The sequence below is a fragment of the Macaca fascicularis genome, chromosome 3, assembly GCF_037993035.2.
Source record: "Macaca fascicularis isolate 582-1 chromosome 3, T2T-MFA8v1.1".
Lineage (NCBI taxonomy): Eukaryota > Metazoa > Chordata > Mammalia > Primates > Cercopithecidae > Macaca > Macaca fascicularis.
The window spans coordinates 199,994,052-200,015,253 of NC_088377.1; the positions used below are offsets into that span (position 1 = coordinate 199,994,052).

At 44.7% G+C, this 21,202-nt stretch overlaps 1 protein-coding gene across 11 annotated transcripts in view; it reads right to left on the reverse strand.

Annotated features, from left to right (window-relative positions):
* Window positions 1–952: 952 nt before the first annotated feature.
* The window catches only part of ESYT2 (extended synaptotagmin 2), a 101,378-nt gene continuing 81,128 nt past the window's right edge, over window positions 953–21,202 (reverse strand). For 10 of the 11 annotated variants that reach the window (XM_045388048.2, XM_015448364.3, XM_045388047.2 and 7 more), the window contains 9 exons: window positions 19,998–20,072; window positions 18,812–18,898; window positions 13,837–13,986; window positions 11,785–12,158; window positions 9,300–9,398; window positions 7,329–7,460; window positions 5,616–5,721; window positions 4,461–4,510; window positions 953–4,292 (listed from right to left, as the gene is read on the reverse strand). In XM_045388048.2, coding sequence (XP_045243983.2) covers window positions 4,247–4,292; window positions 4,461–4,510; window positions 5,616–5,721; window positions 7,329–7,460; window positions 9,300–9,398; window positions 11,785–12,158; window positions 13,837–13,986; window positions 18,812–18,898; window positions 19,998–20,072 — 1,119 coding nt within the window. In that variant the 3' untranslated portion in view covers window positions 953–4,246. Of the gene's footprint in view, window positions 4,293–4,460; window positions 4,511–5,615; window positions 5,722–7,328; window positions 7,461–9,299; window positions 9,399–11,784; window positions 12,159–13,836; window positions 13,987–18,811; window positions 18,899–19,997; window positions 20,073–20,514; window positions 20,987–21,202 lie in introns of those variants that run through there. The other variant, XM_074036503.1, reaches the window with a different exon arrangement.

A 21,202-nucleotide genomic window follows, 5' to 3' on the forward strand; every position in this document is an offset into this window, starting at 1 on the left:
GAAAATGGGGCAGGTAGGGGAGAAAGACTGAGAAATGGAGAGGGATGGTGGCTTGGATTGAGGGGACAGAGTTGAGGTGGACACATTCTCCAGTTAGGGCTCAAGGACTTGGTGTCTGCACGTGGGCTGAGGCAGTGGGAGGTGGCTGGTGCTGTCCGGGTCTCAGCTCTAGCACCAAGACAGATGATGGACAGACAGACGGACGAAGGGTGTGCCTTGAGGTCTCCATGTGACACAGAGGATGGGGGTGCAGTGGGATGAACTGGTCCTGAGCTCAGAGAACATCTGTATCAGTGACATACATCTGGAAACCAGGGTATTGATGGTATTAAGAACACCACATAAAAATAAAAAGTGATCAGAACCAAAACCCACATTATGCCAATATTGAGTCTGGTTGGAGGAGAAGACAGTGAAACCTTGGGAAATGGCGGGTAACGTGCAAGGAAAATACAGAGGAAGGCGATACAGAGGCCAAGGAAGGATGGCCCACAATCAAGGAGAAAGGAAGTGCACGGTGTTAAATGCCGAGTGGCTACAAGGAAGAGCACAAGGGCTCCACTCAAGTCGACCCCGACCACCAGTAACGAACGCAACAGGAAGGGACACTCCAGTATCACCCTCAGTGTGTTCCAACGTTCAGGCGTCTGTCTTGGCAGCCCCCGCTGCACTTCTCAGCGCCCTGGTTAAAAACACATTTCAAGTCTATTTTTTCTACACGCAATTATCCTTTAGAAGAGCTGTTTTCGACATGCAGAGTATAATGTGCTGGGCAGAGGAGAGTCACACTGAGCTGGGAGCAACAGGAAGGATGTCAGCTGCTCCGATGTAGCTGCTCGGAAAATGCGAGTGGAGACAGCAAATGAAAACAGTGCATGGCGTCTCCTTTCAAATTATCTGACTGCATACTGAACACCTCCCTTCAAAAGACACAGAAAAAACAAATCACGAGTGAGCTAACGTAAAAGTTTTATTGAATAAATACATGCACTGTCATGTGAAATTAGTTGAACAGAAAGGACATTCTCTACTTTTTAACCTGCACCCCCCACCGTTGTTCTCTATTTGCAGTGGGGGGTCCAGCTGGAGGTGGAATAAATGCGGCAAACACAGAAGAAAACACACAGCTACACACAGGTCTGCATTTGGCTTAGGTGCCTGAAAAAGAAGGGCCGACCTCTCGATAAAGAATGTCTGTAAAAGGAATTTTTACCGTGCAGAATATACTATCATGGTAAATACAGTTACAAGGCTGCTTCTATTTTATTTATTTTTTGAGATGGAGTCTCACTCTGTCGCCCAGGCTGGAGTGCAGTGGCGTGATTTCAGCTCACTGCAACCTCCACCTCCTGGGTTCAAGCGATTCTCCTGCCTCAGCCTCCTGAGTAGTAGCTGGGATTACAGGCGTGCACTCCACCACCACGCCTGGCTAATTTTTGTATTTTTAGTAAAGACGGGGTTTCGTCATGTTGGCCAGGCTGGTCTTGAACTCCTGACCTCAGGTGATCCGCCCACCTTGGCCTCCCAAAGTGTTGGGATTACAGGCGTGAGCCACCAGGCCCAGTCAGCTGCTTCTGTTTTAATCTGAACTTGGAAACACCTTCCTACTTTTTAAGGCACAGGATCAGGATAAGAACCCACACGTACGAGCTAACAGAGCTGCACTTCAAATTTACCAAGTTAATTCATTTTTCCCTTCATTGGCTTGACTCAAGGTAGAAAAGTTAAAATTCCCTTTTCTTAGATAAACTAATTATTTAAAACTGAAAATTAACATTCTGAGAACTCAAGAGTGTCTGACATCACTGGGATCCTGGAGTGCTGAGTGTGGCCTCGAGGGTGGCTTCTCCCCTCCACCTCTGGGAGGTACTTCAGTGCCTCAGAATCACCCCCTTTCCTTCTTTCCTTTCTTTCAAAGAGAAAGGAGACGGCTGCTGGAGGCCAAGAACCTCCAGGCACTCAAGGCCCTGGAGACAGCGCTTCCGACTCCACTGCCTCAGGGCAGGCACGGTGCTGCTTAACCTTCCTCTGGGCTTGTACCTTTAATTGTGTCTACTCTGCCTAAGTGCTTAAATAAAGCCTTCCATTAAGCAAAACACACACGGAGCGGGTTACACACAGGACTGCAGAACTCAGATGGATGGGATGTTGGTAAAAATTACTGGCATGCTACAATTTCGATGAGTGCTGCTTCTTTATAGATTACGACAGAAGACTTTCAACAGACCTGATTTTTAAAAAACTTTCAACAAATCTAATACTATGGGAAAGCAACTAGATTTAATGTTATTACCTGTCTTCCATAAATACCATAAATGTTTTGTGTGCATACGCGTACATGTGTGTCTATAAAGGTACTGATATGCTTCCCAAATAATCCTATATACTAACATTGGAAATGGTTTATCAAGAGGCTTTACAGTCAAATGTCATTCAGTAGGAGACAGACTATACTGGTCTTTATGATTACATGAAATATGCTGTGAAGCTACAGACTCATTCTAAGTAAACCCATGGTTCAAAGTAGAAATTATAAATGGAAACAAAATTAAAATCTGTTAGAAGGGAGGGTGGGGAGACAGCCACCGGCCAAGGGTAGGTTACAAATGGAAGCAAAATCGAAATCTGCTAGAAGGGAGGGTGGGCAGACAGCCACTGGCCACCGGCCTCCGTCACAGGCACTTCGGTTTGTTTGGTCACGTGAGTTACCCACAAGTTGTGTAGTTCCATTAAACAAGCTAAGAGCTCCAATTTAAATTACAAAGCTCTATTTTCCTTAATATATTTATACATAGTTTTAAGATGTTCTCATGGCTATGGAAGCCATTTTCAGCATACAGCTTATAATATACACTTAATCGTCTACATATGTGCATCCTTTCTTTACAGACACTGCAACAGAGCCTCACCTCACAGGAGGTCTGGGGGACTCTTAAGTACATAAACATGCTTTTAATAGTCTAAACAGAATAAAAATTGCATAACAATATCCCAATATTAAGGTTAGTCACGGCATAAAGTGAGGCAGCCTCGGAAGTGGCTGCTGAGAACAGCGGGGGCCGGGCTCACAGCTGTGGTGCCCCCAACCCTGGTGGTGGCCAGTGCACATTGGCTCACACGTCCCCCATCCTATGTGTGAGGTCACGCTGGCTGCTCCTGACTATAACGAGATCGAGCTTCCAATTTTTAATGCAATATCCTGTCTACTCATCCCAATTTACCTCACAAGCTTTAAAAGGGCAGCGTGCACCTTCCTTTTTTTATAGGCTGGGAAAACATTGAAAATTAACCGCTCATGACTGACTATTTGACAATAGCTTAATTGCTAACATGGAAAGTCTGTTCTTATAGTCTAGGAAAAGTACAAGGTGTCTGTATACTGTTTCATGAGTAAGTTACAACAGCAATTAAAATAAACATAAGATTTCATTTTTATATAAGAAATTTCAGATTAGTATGATATATGAACCATAATTCTCTTAATATCTTATATTACTCAGTTATAAAACATTTTTCCTCATAAGCCCTTCAACTTCTCAGTAATACATCCTTATATTTATGAAAATGTTAATATTTTGAATACTTTATTTCATCATTCATAATGGGCAGAAACATACTAACATTTAATAATCTTTCAGCTTTTGTTTTTAAAAAGAAACACCACAAAATAGGTCACTGAGAACTTTTTGCCGCAAAGATGAAAATGATTATTTGTCACAAGAATTTCATAAGTTTTAGAAGAAAATATATATATTTCCTTGATCTATTCCTTCTGAATTTAAACCAGCATGTAAAGATTATAAAAAATATAGAGTCTATTTACATAGCATAGTATACCTCAGTGATATATAAACAAGGCCATAGTAAAGCACAGACACATCCGGCCCCTACGGACACAGCTGAGCAGAGTCCACAGACACAAGAGCTACCACCACCCTATTGCACGTTGTAGGAACTGGCGAAACCCTAGAGGAAATCCAACATATAAAATTTAATGCTAATATTGGCCAAATTTGCCTAAAATGTCAACAACTTTATAAAACTATTAAGGTATGTAGAACTAAATCCATGAAATTATAAAAATAACATTGGTACGTCTGTGACGGGGTGTTCCGGGCAGAGGCTGAGGAGCTATGCTGGAGGACCCGTCCTGCCTGGTGTGGCTATGTCATCACCTGAGGACAGACGGGGTGTTCCGGGCAGAGGCTGAGGAGCTATGCTGGAGGACCCGTCCTGCCTGGTGTGGCTATGTCATCACCTGAGGCCTCGTCCCGTCTTCCGTGAGGTCATACCTGAGAAGGACAGTGACAGGAAGGTGGTGACGGACACAGAACCAAGTACGAAAAGCCTGTCAGATACGGGCCGGGTTCCGCCACTGTCTGTGGGGGACACTACCCACCGGGCGGGGAAAGTGTTTTAGCTACATGCTGGGGTTCTCTGTCTGTAGCAGGGACACTCACCACTGGGTCCAGCCTTTGGCAAGTTCTTCAGATGCCAGAGCAACCAATACCTGTGGGTTTAAAAAAATAGTAGTTAAAGTAGGCTGGGCTGGGGGCACTGGCTCCCGCCTATAATCCCACCACTTTGGGAGGCCAAGACGGGAGGACTGCTTAAGCCCAAGAGTTTGAGACCAGCCTGGGCAAGACAGTGAAACTTTGTCTCTACTAAAAATTAAAAAAAATTTATCTGGGCGTGCTGACATGCGCCTTGGTCCCAGCAACTCGGGAGGCTGAGACAGGGATTGCTTGAGCCCAGCATTCGAAACTGCAGTGAGCCATGATCGTGCCACTGGACTTCAGTCTGTGCTTCTAGAGACCCTATCTCTAAATAAATACACAAATACATAAAGTAGGCTAAGGCGATGTCTTTTAGATCTTTTACCACTTCTTCTCATCTCTCTCATCTTCTGTCTTCGTCTAGGAATATGGACTCTCCTATTTTGAAGGCTCTTGTTTTTTTAATCTTTTCTACCCCTGTGAGCACCTGTAAGTTATATGGCTGAGTACATCTAAGAAATCCTTCATGCAACCAGCAGTCTTAAAATTCAGCTATGACAGAATATCAGTGGAGACGACTCACAGGAGCGTTGGCCCACGTGCCCTCCATGGCAGCACAGCTGACGAAATGATGCCTGTGACTCAAATCTCCTCCTCCCTAACTGAACTCTACTTTCATTCTTAAATAACACACCCACATGCCAAAGTTAAATGTGAATATGGACAAAGACTAGAAGAAATTCAGATAAATAAAGCCAATGAATTTCAGAAAAAGAGCAGAGCCGTCAGTTGAGGAGATGGAATTGTAAGAGATTATTTTCCTTCAATGTGATACTTGAACAAAAATTTGAAGACTTAAAAAAAAATCTTCAACTAGAAGTTCATGGTATTAGTATAATGAATCAATAATCTGAATATGTAAAAACAATTAACTTAAAATATTTTCAGAAAGCACAGATGTTTTATTGACTGTCTTTATAGCCCACGATTTATAAACAAGCACTGACCTCGTAAGTTCACCCTTTCCGCTTGCACAAATATGGTCTCAACACTGCACTGCAGGTAAATGTTCAATTTTACAAATCGCAGGAACTGATCGGGGATTTGTTTGGCACTTACTTTGCCAAGGAGCCCTTTGTCTTTGGACAGGAAACCGCCGCTGTTCTTCACGGCGACGTCGAGTGTTCTCCTCTGCACCTCTGGTAACGAAACACTGAAATCAAAGCTGAAACAGGAAACGAGAGCCTTACTTAACTTTATCCATCATTCTGTTGTATTTTCTCATAACTAAAAATGGCATTTCTGCTCATGAGATCATTCCAAATGTCATGTTTGTTTTTTATTGTAAAACTGAGTTCTTCTACCTAATGTTTTCATCTGGCATTTCAGGAAGACTCAAAAACCAACATTTTTTTTTTGTTTCCCACACATAAAAGAAGGCTCTGGCACCCACAGATGTCTGGGTCCCACAGTCCCTGGCTCACTCATGGGTGGGTGAGGAGCGTCTCTGAACATGTCTGACTCTTCCTGGGGGTTAAAATATGGGATAGTGTTGACAGAACAGCAGTTCCAGAACAGCCCACTCACTCAGGCTTTCCAGCCACCTGTTCAGTCTTCAGGCCCTATTCCCACCCTCTCCAATAAAAAAAGTACGCGCCTGCAGCTTCGCAGGAGGGACAAGGCCTCCAAAGCCCTTGTGATGCTCAGCCAGACGCTGCACTCAGTAGCCTGCAGGGCGTCTCTCCTGGGGGCTGGCGGGTGCCTGCCCCAGGCCACAGTGCTGGAAACCCAGATGGGCAAGTGGAGTCCCCAGATGCTTAAATGCTTCGGATGGATAGGAGCACTCTGCACAACCTCATCAGGGGCTGATGCAGGCCTGCCAGTTTCTGATGTGTGTTTTACATAAATCCACTTGTATGAAAGTACAATGAATGCGGAGGATGTTTAAAGATGCAATGTAAACTGAATTAGCAGATAGCGACACCATACAATTGTATTATTATCATTTCCCAAAACATGGGTGGGTTTCGAAGCACCAGGGGACAATTATGTAAGATACCAAATTGGTACAGATTGGCGGCTCTTTAAGTGGGGGCCAATAACCCCTGGGGGGGTCTCTTGAGACCCTCTAAGGACATTGCCAAATCACCCTGACCACAGAAGCAGACTCCAGCCTCTCAAGCCAGACCACTAAAGAGATGAGCAAAAATGCAGAATAATATTATTCTTTTCATTATTATGTGTTTTATTTTTGGAAATACAGTTGTTTTTTCAATATGTCATACTTTAAGATTGTTGGGGCTTATGTTATTTTAAAACAAAATTAAAAATAGATGTATCCTTAAATTTTCAGTTTTAACTGATAACATAGTTAAGTGTCAACAGACAGAACCCCCAAAATGTCAAATAGAACCCCCAAAATGTCAACAGACAGAACCCCCAAAATGTCAAGATACAATCCCCAAAATGTCAACAGATAGAACGCCCAAAATGTCAACATAACCCTCAAAGTGTCAACAGATATAACCCCCAAAATGTCAACAGATATAACCCCCAAAAATGACTTCTTCAGGGCCATCAATAACTTGATCTTTATTTAACCACTAGTCTCCGTGTCCACAGGGTTATAACTTGAATTTACTATATTTAGAGCTTCTACATAAAGGCCAAAACGCTTATTTGAGACGTATGTTTGCTGAAATTTGGTTTCTGACTGAACTTCTCAACAGCTGATTTATGTGCTTCGGCCATTCAAAGGCACCATTTAGTAGGGCCTTCTTAATCTGCCACTTCAACCAGGCAGTCTATCCGCGGCTGGATGAAATATCGTACCTTTGATCAAACACGGGATTTAACGTTTTCTTTGATACGTGTGTTTTCCTCCTTCCTGACCGCCTCTTGTCTGGTAATAAATACATGCGGACGTAGGGGTCAGAGCCGTCTTCAGAGAAGGCAATGAGGTTTCTTACAAACCAGAGGAGACAAGGTATTAGGATCAAGAAAAAGAGAATTAGCAGCACATTCAGATGTGCTTTATCAAGCTTTTATTTCGTGTGTATCTAAAAACTGAGAAGTAACAAGGAACAGAATGTGCGAGGTGCTTTTGCCTCCCCTGATGGCTGCCTGGTGGTGTCTCCCAAACTCCTTTCTTAGTGGCTTTCTCAGCGGCGACTTCGGCCTTCATTTCTCGAGCCCAGAGTTTGGAGGATGTTCTAAGTCCTTGGTCTCTGCTTGTAACAGAGTGATGGCTGTTGTTCCACAATGCTTCTGCCATTTTCTCTCTCTCAGCCAAGCAAGCCAGGCCCCCAGGAGACACCCACAGACCTGCCTGGGCTGCTCGCCTCCACCCCACAATGCCTACTCCTCCAGATGGGGGCTGCTCCTTTGCCAAACGCGGTCAAGTGCCCAGCTGCACGGGCCCCCACATTCTTCGCTTGCTGACTGACCCCAAAGTCTAGTAGGGATTGTTTTGCTAGACTCCTCTCAAACAGTATACCCCACGGTCATTATCTTAGTGGCAAGAATATACGAACTTCTCAAGAGTGATGTATTGAACTCTACAGTTATATCATCTTTCTAAACGGTACTAATTTTAGTTTCCTATGTTTCCAACAGCTACTTATAAGCTCCAAATTTTTATATCGTATTTTAAACCACTAACGGGACAGAGAAAATGGCAATAAAAGGAAAAGAGTTCATAAGCCCACAGTATCATTGCTAACCAAATGCAATTAAAGCAAGTCACCTGACTTTATACTTATTAAAATAATATAACGAACAAGTTAAAATAAATTTTTCCTGATGAGGCCAGTCATGGTGGCTCATGTCTATAATCCCAGTGCTTGGGAGGCCAGGAATTAGAGACCAGCATCTCCACAAAAAAATTAAAAATTAGCCAGGCCCGTGGCTTCCACCTATAGTCCCAGCTACTCAGGAGGCCTGGCCAACATGGTGAGACCCAGTGTCTACTAAAAACACAAGTTAGCTGGACGAGGTGGTGCACGCCTGTAATCCCAACTACCCGGGTGGCTGAGGCAGGAGAATTGCTTGAACCCAGGAAGCAGAAGTTGCAGTAAAATGAGATCGTGCCACTGCACTCCAGCCTGGGGGACAAAGTGAAACTCTGTCTTCAAACACACACACACACACACACACACACACACATATTCCTCCTGCTCTAGGCTACACATTTGTACAGTACGCTACTGTGCTGAATACTGCAGGCAATTGTGACATATTTATTTTTTTTCTTTTTGAGACAGAGTTTCACTCTTGTTGCCCAGGCTGGAGTGCAATGACGCAATCTTGGCTCATAGCAACCTCTGCCTCCTGGGTTCAAGTAATTCTGCATCAGCCTCCCTAGTAGCTGGGATTACAGGCATGCGCCACCACACCCGGCTAATTTTGTATTTTTAGTAGAGACAGGGTTTTTCCACTTTGGTCAGGCTGGTCTCAAACTCCAGACCTCAGGTGATCCGCCCACCTCAGCCTCCCAAAGTGCTGGGATTACAGGCGTGAGCCACCGCACCAAGCCATATCTGTCTATTTAAATACATAAAACGTACAGTAAAAATATGGTATGATCTTAGCGGACCGTTGTACTTTGGGGACCAAAACGTCATGTGACACAGGCAGTGTTGACACCCTTTATGAGCACCGTCTGTGGAGGTTTAATTGCTTTGTCCTTTCTAAATGAAACATAAATGGATGTTTGATAATCCCAGAGGTGGGTATCTGCATCATCCTATCCAGCATCCACACTCGGCAGCAACGCAGCAGGCGCGTGGCGACCCCAGCCCCCACCTGCAGGCATGCACGACCACGATGAGCTTGTTTCTCTGCGAGCTGTGCCGAATGGTCAGCTGGATCTGCCCCAGTGGAGACTGTCCCAGGGTCGTCCCACTGTGGGAAAAGAGCAGAAAGTCACCAGCTTGCCTGAGACTGGAGAACGTTGTGACTCATTGGTCTACTGTACAAAATAAGGTAATTTATATTCATTTAGACAAAAAGAAGTCAAATTACCCATGAACTTAAATATAATTTGAAACTTCTGGGTACAAGTCAAACAGATGAATATTTTACTTGAGGCCTCAATATAAATTAATTATTCAAAACTGACAGTTGTGGTTTTTTTTTTTTTGAGACGGAGTTTTGCTCTTGTTGCCCAGGCTGGAGCGCAGTGGTGTAATCTTGGCTCACTAATCTCCACCTCCTGGGTTCAAGCAATTCTCCTGCCTCAGCCTCCCGAGTAGCTGGGATTACAGGCACCTGCCACCAAGCCCAGCTAATGTTTTGTAATTTTAGTAGAGACAGGGTTTCACCATGTTGGCCAGGCTGGTCTTGAATTCCTGACCTCAGGTGATCCAGCTGCTTCGGCCTCCCAGGCGTGAGCCATAGCATCCAGCCAACTGACAGTTTTTTAGTTAGGGTCCTGAGAACTAAAAATAAAATCCTAAGCCCCCACCCCCCTCCCACATGAGTAGACCCAGGGGACCCCAGAGAAACCTTAAACACTGAGTTCCTGACCACAACAGGACGGGATGTTATTTATACCCACTCCCTTCGCAGCTCAGACGCAACCACTGACTGGCATTAATGCTACAACAGAGATCACAAGGCTGAAGGAACAGACTCTTTGTGGCAATAAGACACCAAACTACAAAGACGACCTGGGGCCATGCCAGGCAAGGGTAAGCCTCACACCCAACACTTACAGAATCAACTGGGTTCTACCAACCACCAGGCGTCTCTTTCTCCAGCAGCTAAACAAGCACTGGCCTCGAGAGCAGCAGTGTTCAAGCAATCACAGCCTGTCCTGATCCAGAGGCTGACTCACTGACCGCTGCTTCACTGGCACTAACTGCAGCTTTGAATGACGAGCGGCTGACTTCACAACTTCCTCCTGATGGCCGACCCTGACCACAGACTGCTGCTGGCTGCTCTAGAGAGGCTGGGCACTCTGTGGCATTCCCAGCTCCTCCTGGAACCTGCTGAGGACATGCGCTCCGCACAAAGCTCCTGCCCTACCCTTCCGGAGATGCTTCCGGACTCAGAGAGAGGCTGCACTTCCCAACCTGTCAGGCTGGCCGGCCTGCAGGCTGCAACCCGCTAAGGAATAGTCTCCTTTCTAAACGTGCAGATCTTATGATTCACCAAGTGAGCACCCGAGGTTGAAACCACACAGTGTCCTTAGTACAAGCGTCACCTCTGTGGTCCTTGTTAAGCAGTTTCTAGCCTGTCCTACCCAAATCTGCGTGTCCCATCTCAAAGCCTCATGCAAGTCACGTGCTCTCTTCCCATCTGAGACTGCAGCGCCCTTCCTTCCATTTCTCTCTGCTCAAGGATGGAACACAGACCCCCAAAATGACAACCGGTCTTGTTCAGTGGCCCCTAAGATCATTTCTACTTCCCAAATTGAGCTCCTGAGAAAAAGTCGTTCCTTGTTTAAAATTCTATTTCCTTCTGGAGCAAGAGAGAAGGAATGTTTTCTTCTTTCCAAAATAGTAGACATGAGAAAGAATGAAAGAAAAAAGTGTGGCTCAGAGGAGGGTGGCTGTGCAAGCCCCACAGTCTGCGTGTGCTTTTTCTAACAGCTCAGAAGCAAACATGCTTCCACCTTTGCCTCCGTTTGTTTTACTATTTTCTTATCACTCGACACACCTCTTATAACTCCACACACGGAGAACTATTTCAAGGGTCAATTTTGTTTCTTCCACCTAGAGGAAAAGGTTAACATCTGAAGCTTGTGATAGCTACAGATGACTTTTTCCTCCTTATCCAAAGAAACCCTTCACACACCTATAAGTCACGGGGCTTAAATAAGGAGCCAACACAGACATCCAAACACAAACCCAAGAGACTGGGCGGCAGCGATGGGATCTGACTGCGTGAGAAGAGCAGGTTCTGTCCTCGCACAACGGGGAAGCCAGGGCTTCTCCGGGCCACAGCGAGGCCTGCAGGCCAGCTCTGCATCTGTCTTCCTGGCAAGAGCCCAGGCACACAGCAGCGTCCCGGCGCTGCCTCCTGTCTTTCCTATTGTGAAACCTATTACTCCATCACGTTTTAATCTTTAAATGACTAAATCCTAGAAAACCGCAGGTTTTATTTCCAAAGTCCAAGACGCAGTGAGCACAACAGCAACACAACCTTTAGTGCTTTCAGTTAACACAAGATGACGCCTCCCTCCCCCAAGCACGCCGGCCTCGTGCTCTGCTGCGTTCAACCCACTCCCCCAGGGTGGGCGGCGCGTGCTCTGCTGCTGAGAAACAACATGGCTGCACTTAGTTACTTTTCCAGCTGCCTCAGCCGCTGCCGCAGCTCCTGGGTGGCGATGGGCAGCGAGATGTCCGAGGCGATGCTGGGGGTGGGCTCCTTGGCCGAGATGTGGCCTGGGGAGGCCAGGAGGCTGGAGGAGCTTCTGCCCAGGTCGTGCAGCCCCTGAGGGCCGGCCTCAGGGGGCTGGGCCTTTTCTTCCACACCAGGCTTATCACTGCCCCCAATGACTGGTGTGGATGGAGCTGTGTTGCTGCCGCCAGGGCCTGGAGACCCAGACATATGAGATTTGACGGATGTTTTCCTCCCCTCTTTGGACACAGAGGGCCGTTTGACTTGAGCTGAGTGTTGGTGGTCGGGAGGCCTTTCTCGCTTTTCCAGATGGAGCACCTAGAGGTGGACACAAACACAAACATTAAACTTGGTGACCTTGTAACATCCTAATACTGGAACAGCTTGGGATGTCTTTATCTGCAAACATTTCTTTAAAACTTAGCTCAAACTTTTTTTTTAAAGTAAAGTTTAAGTAACCAAAGCATCACTTCTGTGATACAAACACCACTTTTTCCCCTAGAGATGGGGAGACTCGCTAAGCTGCACAGGCCGGAGTGCCATAGCTGTCCACAGGTGTGACCATTGTGCACTACACCCCAAGCTCCTGGCCTCAAGAGAGCCTCCCGCCGCAGCCTGCTAAGTAGCTGGGGCATCGCACCTTCAGGCTCTGGTGGCAGCAACAGGGTGGTGGCAGTGATAAGCCTGGACGGTGTGGAAGGGCAGGCCACCCCCCTGAAGCTGACCCTCTGGTGCCACACAACCTGGGCAGAAGCTCCTCAAGCTTCCCCAGGCCATGTCTCAGGCAAGGAGCCCCCCATGGCACTTCTGTGTATTCCTCTAGTCTCTTCCGTTTGCACATATTTCTATGCAATTGTGGGAAAACGTTTTTACTTCAAGAGCCCAGAGTCGCGTTTCCTCGACAGAAGACCAAATTCCATATTCAATAAAGGTGGTTTCCACCCAGCGTCCCCAGAGGAAGGAAGAAAGTCCGGAACCCTTGCTATCCAGCAAGATTACCCTAAACAACCTGGCATGAGTGCAGGAACAGGGGTACCCGCAGGACCTGGGGTCTCCCAGTTGCTCCTGTGTGAGCACAGGAGCAGGTGGTACCCAAAAGGCCTGCGGTCTCCCAGTTATGTGGTCCCTGGGCTGGCTTGAGCAGAGTCTACACCTTGTAAATCATTCCACTCTGGGGTGACTGTGATAGCTTAAAGATTTTTTCTGGTTTTAGGAAATAACGCTGCAGTGAACATCTTTATGTTCCTGGTCTCCCCACACTTTGTATCACAAAACAAGAGTCAGGTTTCTAGAAGAAAGGCCAAGGAGCCTTCAGATGAATGGCTCCGGGATGCCGCAGCTCCCTCTGGAGAGGTGTGAGACACCCCCAGTCTCTGCCGGGGGCAAGGAGGCTGTTCCCATTGCCCTCTCAACAGAAGTCATTTGTTTTAATTTTCTAAAAAAGCTGGCTCTTCATTTTAATTTGCATTTCCTTGATTCATGAATTTTAGTGTTTCTCCATATGTTTGCCAGTTTTACTTTCAACATTTCCTTAGCTATTTACAAATGAATCACCGTTTATTTTGGACAAAAAGTATTTTTTTCCTGTAAGTTCTACTGTCTCATGGAGTTTTATTAAATTATCTCTTCTGAACAACCTTTGAAAAGTTAGACTCAGGAGAAAACCTTGTTGATACCAACAGTAACACTTTCTGGGCCAAAGGATAACGGTAAGGTTGCTGGGTTCACAGGAAAGTACTGTGAATAGCCATGGGCCTGCTCAGGCAACCTGGAAATGTGGCCTGTTCTATGGCTAAGTCCTAGCCTTTGTCTTCTCCCCGTAGCCCTCTGATACCCAGCAACAGTGTCTCCTCCCTGCACCGGCGCCCTCCTGTGGCCCAGAGCTGCAGCCGACACAGACCTTTCTTCACCGGCCTCATGCCCGGGGCCCACAGGTATCCCTGCCAGCACCGGCCTCCCCATCCCCTATGGTGTTCACTGCAGGACGACACGATACCCAGAGGGCAATCTTCATCTTGATGGTGCTGTTTGGACCCGAGTTACTGAGCTGGAAGCGCTGGTTCAGGGTCATGTCCTCACTGGTAAGCAGCTGGCTGAGGGGGACCTTCAGGTTCCCCAGGGAACACTGGTGCTGCTCGTCTCTGACCTGCAAAACACAGGATAGAAACACTGGCATAACTAGGATCATGTCTGCAGAACCTTTCTACGTTTTCTAAGCTGCTGACCTTTTGTTCTCAGAGATAGGAACTTAGAAAATGTAGAAAGGAGCCAGGTGGGGTGGCTCACACCTGTAATTTCAGCACTTAGGGAGGCTCAGATCACCTGAGGCCAGGGGTTCGAGATCAGCCTGGCCAACATGGCGAAACCCCATCTGTACTAAAAATACAAAAAATTAGTCGGGCGTGGCGGCACGCACCTGTAGTCCCAGCTACTTGGGAGGCTGAGGCATGAGAATCACTTGAACCCGGGAGGAGGAGGCTGCAGTGAGCCGAGATTGCACCACTGCACTCCAGCCTGGGTGACAAAACTGTTTCAAAAACAAACAAACGTAGAAAGGTCCACAGACAATATTAGTCTGTAAGAAAGATATTTTTAAAAACCCAAACATATTTCAGTCATATTCTCTTAAGTAGTGTTTCCATAATGATTAACATGGTACAAAACCTCTCCCGAGAAAGACACAAAACACTGTTAACAAGCAAAAGATCTGCTATTTCCTCATTATAGATCACAATGAGCACAGAAAGAAATGATGTAATAATGACAAATGAGAAAAGCAATAATGACAATAATGACCAATCGGTTAGGAGAACCCTGGGTTAATAGGCAATAGTCTACCTGTCTTTTAACCCCTGGGAAAATGGTGGCAATACACATTCATAATGATATATAAAGTTTCTACTCATGACATTTATGGAGACAATACATTTCAAAGTGCCTTTTAAACCTTCTCTATTCAAAATCCACATTAAAGAAAATTTATAGCATTTGCTTTAAATGCAAGGTAATTTTCCTATTAAAAAAAAAAAATAGAGGCGGATCTCACTATGTTGTCCAGGCTGGTCTCAAACTCTTGGCCTCAGTGATCCTCTCATCTCAGCCTCCCAAAGTGCTGAGATTACAGGTGTGAGCCACCATGCCCAGCCTCTTTTTCCTGAATAATAACCCTCCACATTATTTCTGTAACAGGAATTATTCCTGTTAGATGGCTGTAATAGAAAATAATTTAATCAAATAGAGTAAGAACTCTGAAGGTTTCTCAGGCTATACAAAAATGGTCAGAGAAATTAACCATAGCTACTCAGGAAAACCTAAAAGCTTGATTGCTTGTTTCTTTTTAAACTAAACTATAATCACAAAAGCAATTTTAAATGAAATAACTATGACAATGTTTGTAGAACTTTAAAAGCTATTTTTAAAATCCGAAGTCCAGTAAGCATAGATTATTTTGAGAATATATAAGTGCACTTTATGAAGGAAAAACCAGCTAGACAAAACACAAATCGTTTTGTACAAAACAGAATGTAAAAAAGTATCAGGTTGCTGCAAAATTAATTGCAGTTTCAATGGCAAAAACTGCAATTACTTTTGCACCAACCTAATAAAACGACCAACACAGAATAATGAGACAGGGCCAGGCAAGCCCAGAATGACCAGGTCTCCTAGGCCCAGCTGTTCACACACACCTATCAAGAGAGGTTCAAGATACAAGAAACAAAAACAGAGGCTGAGAAAAAATATAAATTCAGAGATTTAAACACCATGCTCTTCATACCTGATACAAGAAGTAGTCTGAGAATTAGTAAGGTCCCAGAGGACCTGAGCAATGCCACCAACCACCCTGACCTACTGACATTCATGAGACACTCGCCAACACCAGAAAGGCACACAGCCTACAGGTGCATGTGGAGTGTGTCCTAGCACAGACAGTGCTCTGGGCCATAAAGCTGGTCTCAAACATAAAAGGGCTCATGTCATACAAAGTACGTATTCTGATCACTATGGAATGAAATTGGAATCAATAATAGAAAGATTAAAAAAAAACCCAAAACATATGGAAACTAAGTAACACACCAAAATAACCCATACATGGGTCAAAGGAAAAAATTGAAAGGGAAATTAAGGAAATAATAATAATCAAAAGGAGACATCAAAAGAAGAGAAAACAAAACCACAAGTCAAAATTTGTGAGATGTAGCTAAAGCAGAATTCAAAGTGAAATTTATTGGAGTAAATGCCTACATAATAAAAACAGAAATGTCTCAGGCTTCTTCTTTAAGAAACTAGAAAAACAGAAGCAAACAAGACCCAAAGTGGGACTGAAATTATAATGATCGTAGTAGAAGTCAATGAAATAGTAAAAGAAAAGCAATAATGACAATTAAATAAAAAATTGGTTCTTTGAGAAAATAAAATCAATAAACATCTTGTAAGACTTATTAGGAAGAAAGAGAAGACAGGCCAGGCACGATGGCTCATGTATGTAATCCCAGCACTTTGGGAGGCCGAGGTGGGTGGGTAGCTTGAGCCCAGGAGTTCGAGACCAGCCTGGGCAATGTGGTGAAACCCCGTCTTTACATACACAAATACACACACACACACCCCCCTCCAAAACACAAACATTAGCTGGGTGTGGTGGCATGCACCTGTAGTCCCAGACACTTGGGAGGCTGAGGCACACATACACACATACCCAAAACACAAAAATGAGCTGGGTGTGGTGGCATGCACCTCTAGTCCCAGCCACTTGGGAGGCTGAGGCGGGAGGACTGCTTGAGCCCAAGAGGTCAAGGCTGCAGTGAGCCATGACTGCACCACTGCACTCCAGCCTGGGTGACAAAGTGAGACCCTGCCTGAAGAAAAAACAAAAAGATTTATTAATAAAGCACCAATAATAAAGACAATGTGATACTGGCATAAAAACAGAAATACAGAACAATGGAACAGAAGGAATTCCAGAAATAGACCCATACATATGGGCAACTGAGTTTCTGGAAAGTTCCTAAGCTAGTAAGTTAGGGTAAATAATAATCTTTTTAACAAAGACTAAACAACTGCACAACTGCTGAACAACTACACGGCCATATATAAGAAAAAGAGGCTGGGCACAGTGGCTTGCAACTGTAATCCCAGCACTTGGGGAAGCTGAAGCGGGAACATCTCTGCTTGAGCCCAGGAGTTTGTGACCAGTCTGGACAACACTGTGAGACTCCCATCTCTACAAAAAACAAAAAAAATTAGCCAGGCATGGTGGTGTCTGACTGTAGTCCCAGCTACTCCGGAGGCCAGGGTGGGCGGATCGCCTGAGCCCAGGAGTTTGAGGCTGCAGTGATCTGTGATTATGCCACTGCACTCCAGTCCGGGTAACAGAGTGAAACTCTGTTCTCAAAAACAAGTAAAGAGGCGGGGTGCAGTGGCTCACGCCTGTGATCCCAGCACGCTGGGAGGCCAAAGCAGGTGGATTACCTGAGGTCAGGAGTTCAAGACCACCCTGGCCAACATGGTGAAACTCCGTCTCCGCTAAAAATACAAAAAATTAGCCAGGCGTGGTGGCACGCACCTGTGATCCCAGCTACTCAGGAGACTGAGGCAAGAGAATCACTTGAACCCAGGAGGCGGAGGTTGCAGTGACCGAGATCGCACCATCGTACTCCAGCCTGGGCAACAGAGTGAGACTTCGTCTCAAAAAGAATGAAAAATTAAAAAAGAAAAACCCCCCAAATGTCTTACAAATTCAGTATTCAGAAGACAAATAACCTAATAAAAAAGACAGGCAAAAAAACTGAATAGACACTTCACCACAGAAAATATACAGACTGTAACCAAGCGTAAGAAGGTGCTCAACGTCATTAGTAATGACACTGAGACCACCCGGAAATACTCCCATATACCCACTAACAGCACAGCACCGGATCCGGAAACACTCCCATCTACCCACTAACAGCACAGCACCGGACCCGGAAACACTCCCATCTACCCACTAACAGCACAGCACCGGACCCGGAAACACTCCCATCTACCCACTAAGCACAGCAACGCACCCGGAAACACTCCCATCTACCCACTAACAGCACAGCACCGCACCCGGAAACACTCCCATCTACCCACTAACAGCACAGTACCGGACCCGGAAACACTCCCATCTACCCACTAACAGCACAGCAACGCACCCGGAAACACTCCCATCTACCCACTAACAGCACAGCAACGCACCCGGAAACACTCCCATCTACCCACTAACAGCACAGCACCGGACCCCTAAATACTCCCATCTACCCACTAACAGCACTGGACCCGGAAATACTCCCATCTACCCACTAACAACACAGCACTGGGGAGACGTGGGGCCAGCTCGACTCACATGTACTTCGGTGGGAATGTAACGTGGCACAATCTCTTTGGAAAACAATTTGGCAGTTTATTAAGAAGTTAAACATCAACCTGCCAATATGCTCCTGGGCATTTCACCCAATAGAATGAAGGCGTATGTACACACCGTCTTGTATGTGATATTCACAGATTTATCTGTAATAGGTCTAAACTGGAAAGAACCCAATCTTTTATCAATGTCTTATTCATGGGTAAATGGATGAGCAAATTGTGGTATATCCATAAATACTACTCAACATAAAAAAAAAGACAAACTGTGGATATATGCAACAACACAGGTAAACCTCAGAATAATTATCACCACAGAGACAAGAGTACATACTGTATAATTCTATTTATATAAAATTCTAGAAAATGTGAACAGTAATCTACAGTGACCAAAGGCAGGTCTGTGTTTGCCTGGGGCTGGGGGAGGTCCGGGTTACAGGGAGAACAAGGGAGCTTAGGAGACGGATCTACCGGTTGTCCTGATTGTGGCAATGGATCCCCAGGTGTATACACGGGTCACAACTCGGCAAATTGTACACTTTAAATAGTCAATGATATTTCAACAAATTGGTTAAAAAATGCAAATAAAATACCTCAACTTCAAGGTCCTGGTGCTTGGGATTGTGAATGAAGAAAGTGAAGTTTTCCTCCCACACTGGTTCATTGGTTTTGTATCGAATCTGGAAGAAATATCCAATTAGCTCTGCGACATTTTCTGTGGGAAAGGGCTACTCATTTTATGTGTTTAGAAGCTTAGAATGAAAAATAAAAAGAAAATAAATAAAACAAAAAACTAGAAGCTTAGGTTGACCTTCATTAAATTCCAAGACATGTATTTGCGGGTACACACTATTATATATTGACTGTGGACGTGTTGAAAAGAGAACGAGACGGTCTAAAGCATTTAGAGTGTGTCACGAGGCCCCGGCTTGTGTGCCCACAGATAAAGGCTTCGTGTGTGTGGCCTGGCCTTGGTTCTGTAATGACTTCTGAATCCATGTAATAGCGCCTCCGCACTGAGGGGGGTGCTGCACCTGGGCATGTCTCTAACACCGTTAACAGTTCAATGAGTGACGGCCTCTAACTTTGGGTATTTCTTTTTTTTTTTTTTTTTTTTTGCGGGGGTTGGGGGACAGAGTCTTGCTCTGTCACCAGGATGGAGTGCAGTGGTGCAATCTCAGCTCACTGCAACCTCTGCCTCCCAGGTTCAAGTGATTTTCCTGCCTCAGCCTCCCAAGTAGCTGGGACTACAGGCACACATCACCATGCCTGGCTAATTTTTTTTTTTTTGTATTTTAGTACAGACAGGGTTTCACCATGTTGGCCAAGATGGTCTCGATCTCCTGACCTCGTGATCCGCCTGCCTCGGCCTCCCAAAGTGCTGGGATCACAGGCGTGAGCCACTGTGCCCGGGCTAAGTTTTGTATTTTTAGTAGAGATGAGGTTTCACCATATTGGCCAGGCTGGTCTCGAACTCCTGACCTCAAGGGATCTACTCGCCTCAGCCTCCCAAAGTGTTGGGATTACAGGCATGAGCCACCACACCTAGCCGCTAAAGTTATTTTTTAAAATGAACAGTATATTTCTTGCTATTTCAACTAGCTGGTTAGCTATCGAATGACTGATTTAAGAAAAAAAGAGATGAAAAGCCCTGGTCTTGATGCCCACACTATCACACAACTGAATGTGTTTGCAACCTGGTATCCCCAGGTGAGACGGCAACACGGACAACACCCGCATGACAGGCACCAATGCTGAGTCTGGGGGCCAGTGCCTTACCTTGCTCTCCTGGGCCGTGTGCCCAACTGACATCTGGACAACAGGATTTGGGTTGCTGCTTATTTTCTTCCCTGACTACCCAAAACAAACAGAAAACAGACAAAATAAATAAACACATTTTGAAATGGGTCTTAACTAAAAATGAAATTACTGGCTTATATAAGTAGTCATTTTTATTTATCTCTGATACTTAAGGGAATATCTGAAACAATTTAATGGGAAAACATATGCTACACACACCCCAAACCATAACTACAAAACTTTCTTTTGCACACAAATTTTAAAGGTTAGGGCCTGGTATTTTTATAGCCAACTACTTTGGAAAACTGAATCTTCTAAAAATTCTTAATGTTAATTACAGCTTTCGAAAGTTCTTTTATTTACAAGGATAACAAAAACGAATAAAGTGCAATTAATGGAAACCAAAAACCATGAGGAAAGACAAATGTAAAAGAATGTAAAATTCAGAATATTTCTCTGGTGGGAATAAAAATAGTATAGCGTGTCAGATATATGGTTTTATGTTCTCAACTTAGCGTCTTCTGTTTGAGCATTTTTAAGCTTTCATATATCAAATCTTGCTTACCAGCTGCTAAATAATTTTGACTGGAAGAATAAACATCAGTTTAGAATCATATTAAAATTAAGCAGATACAAATATGAAGAAAAAATTCAGGAACAGGAAAAACGGTAAGAAGTGTACATGAGCACAGAGCTGATAGGAGAAAATAGTGAAACAGCACATACGTTTGACATGAGGTTTATTTATAACTTAGCCCCACAAGAAGATGCAGTTAAATGTCTGTGTTAGTGGAAATTAATTAGAAGGTTACAAAAATGTTTTTGAGTTAAATAATTTTAGAGTCAAACCTCAACACTACAGCAATGTCAGAAACAGGTGTCAAAATCCTATCATTATCGAAAGAAATATTACTAGCTCAAACCTACTGCGATAATCTATTTTCTGGTTCATCTTTCGGATGTGAATTCTGCAAAATGAAATAAGCACTGTTAAAAAAGTTTTCAAGGCTACAGATTACTGTGGCAGAGAATACTAATTTTCCCCCTAAGTTAATTTTCTCCTTTTTCCTTTAATATTAGAATTCCCAAGTTTTAGCTGAGCACAGTCCTCTGTAAATAAAGATTTTGTTGGCGAACCTCCCTCGCAGTCAGGCACGGCCAAGTAACTAAGTTCTGGCCTCACA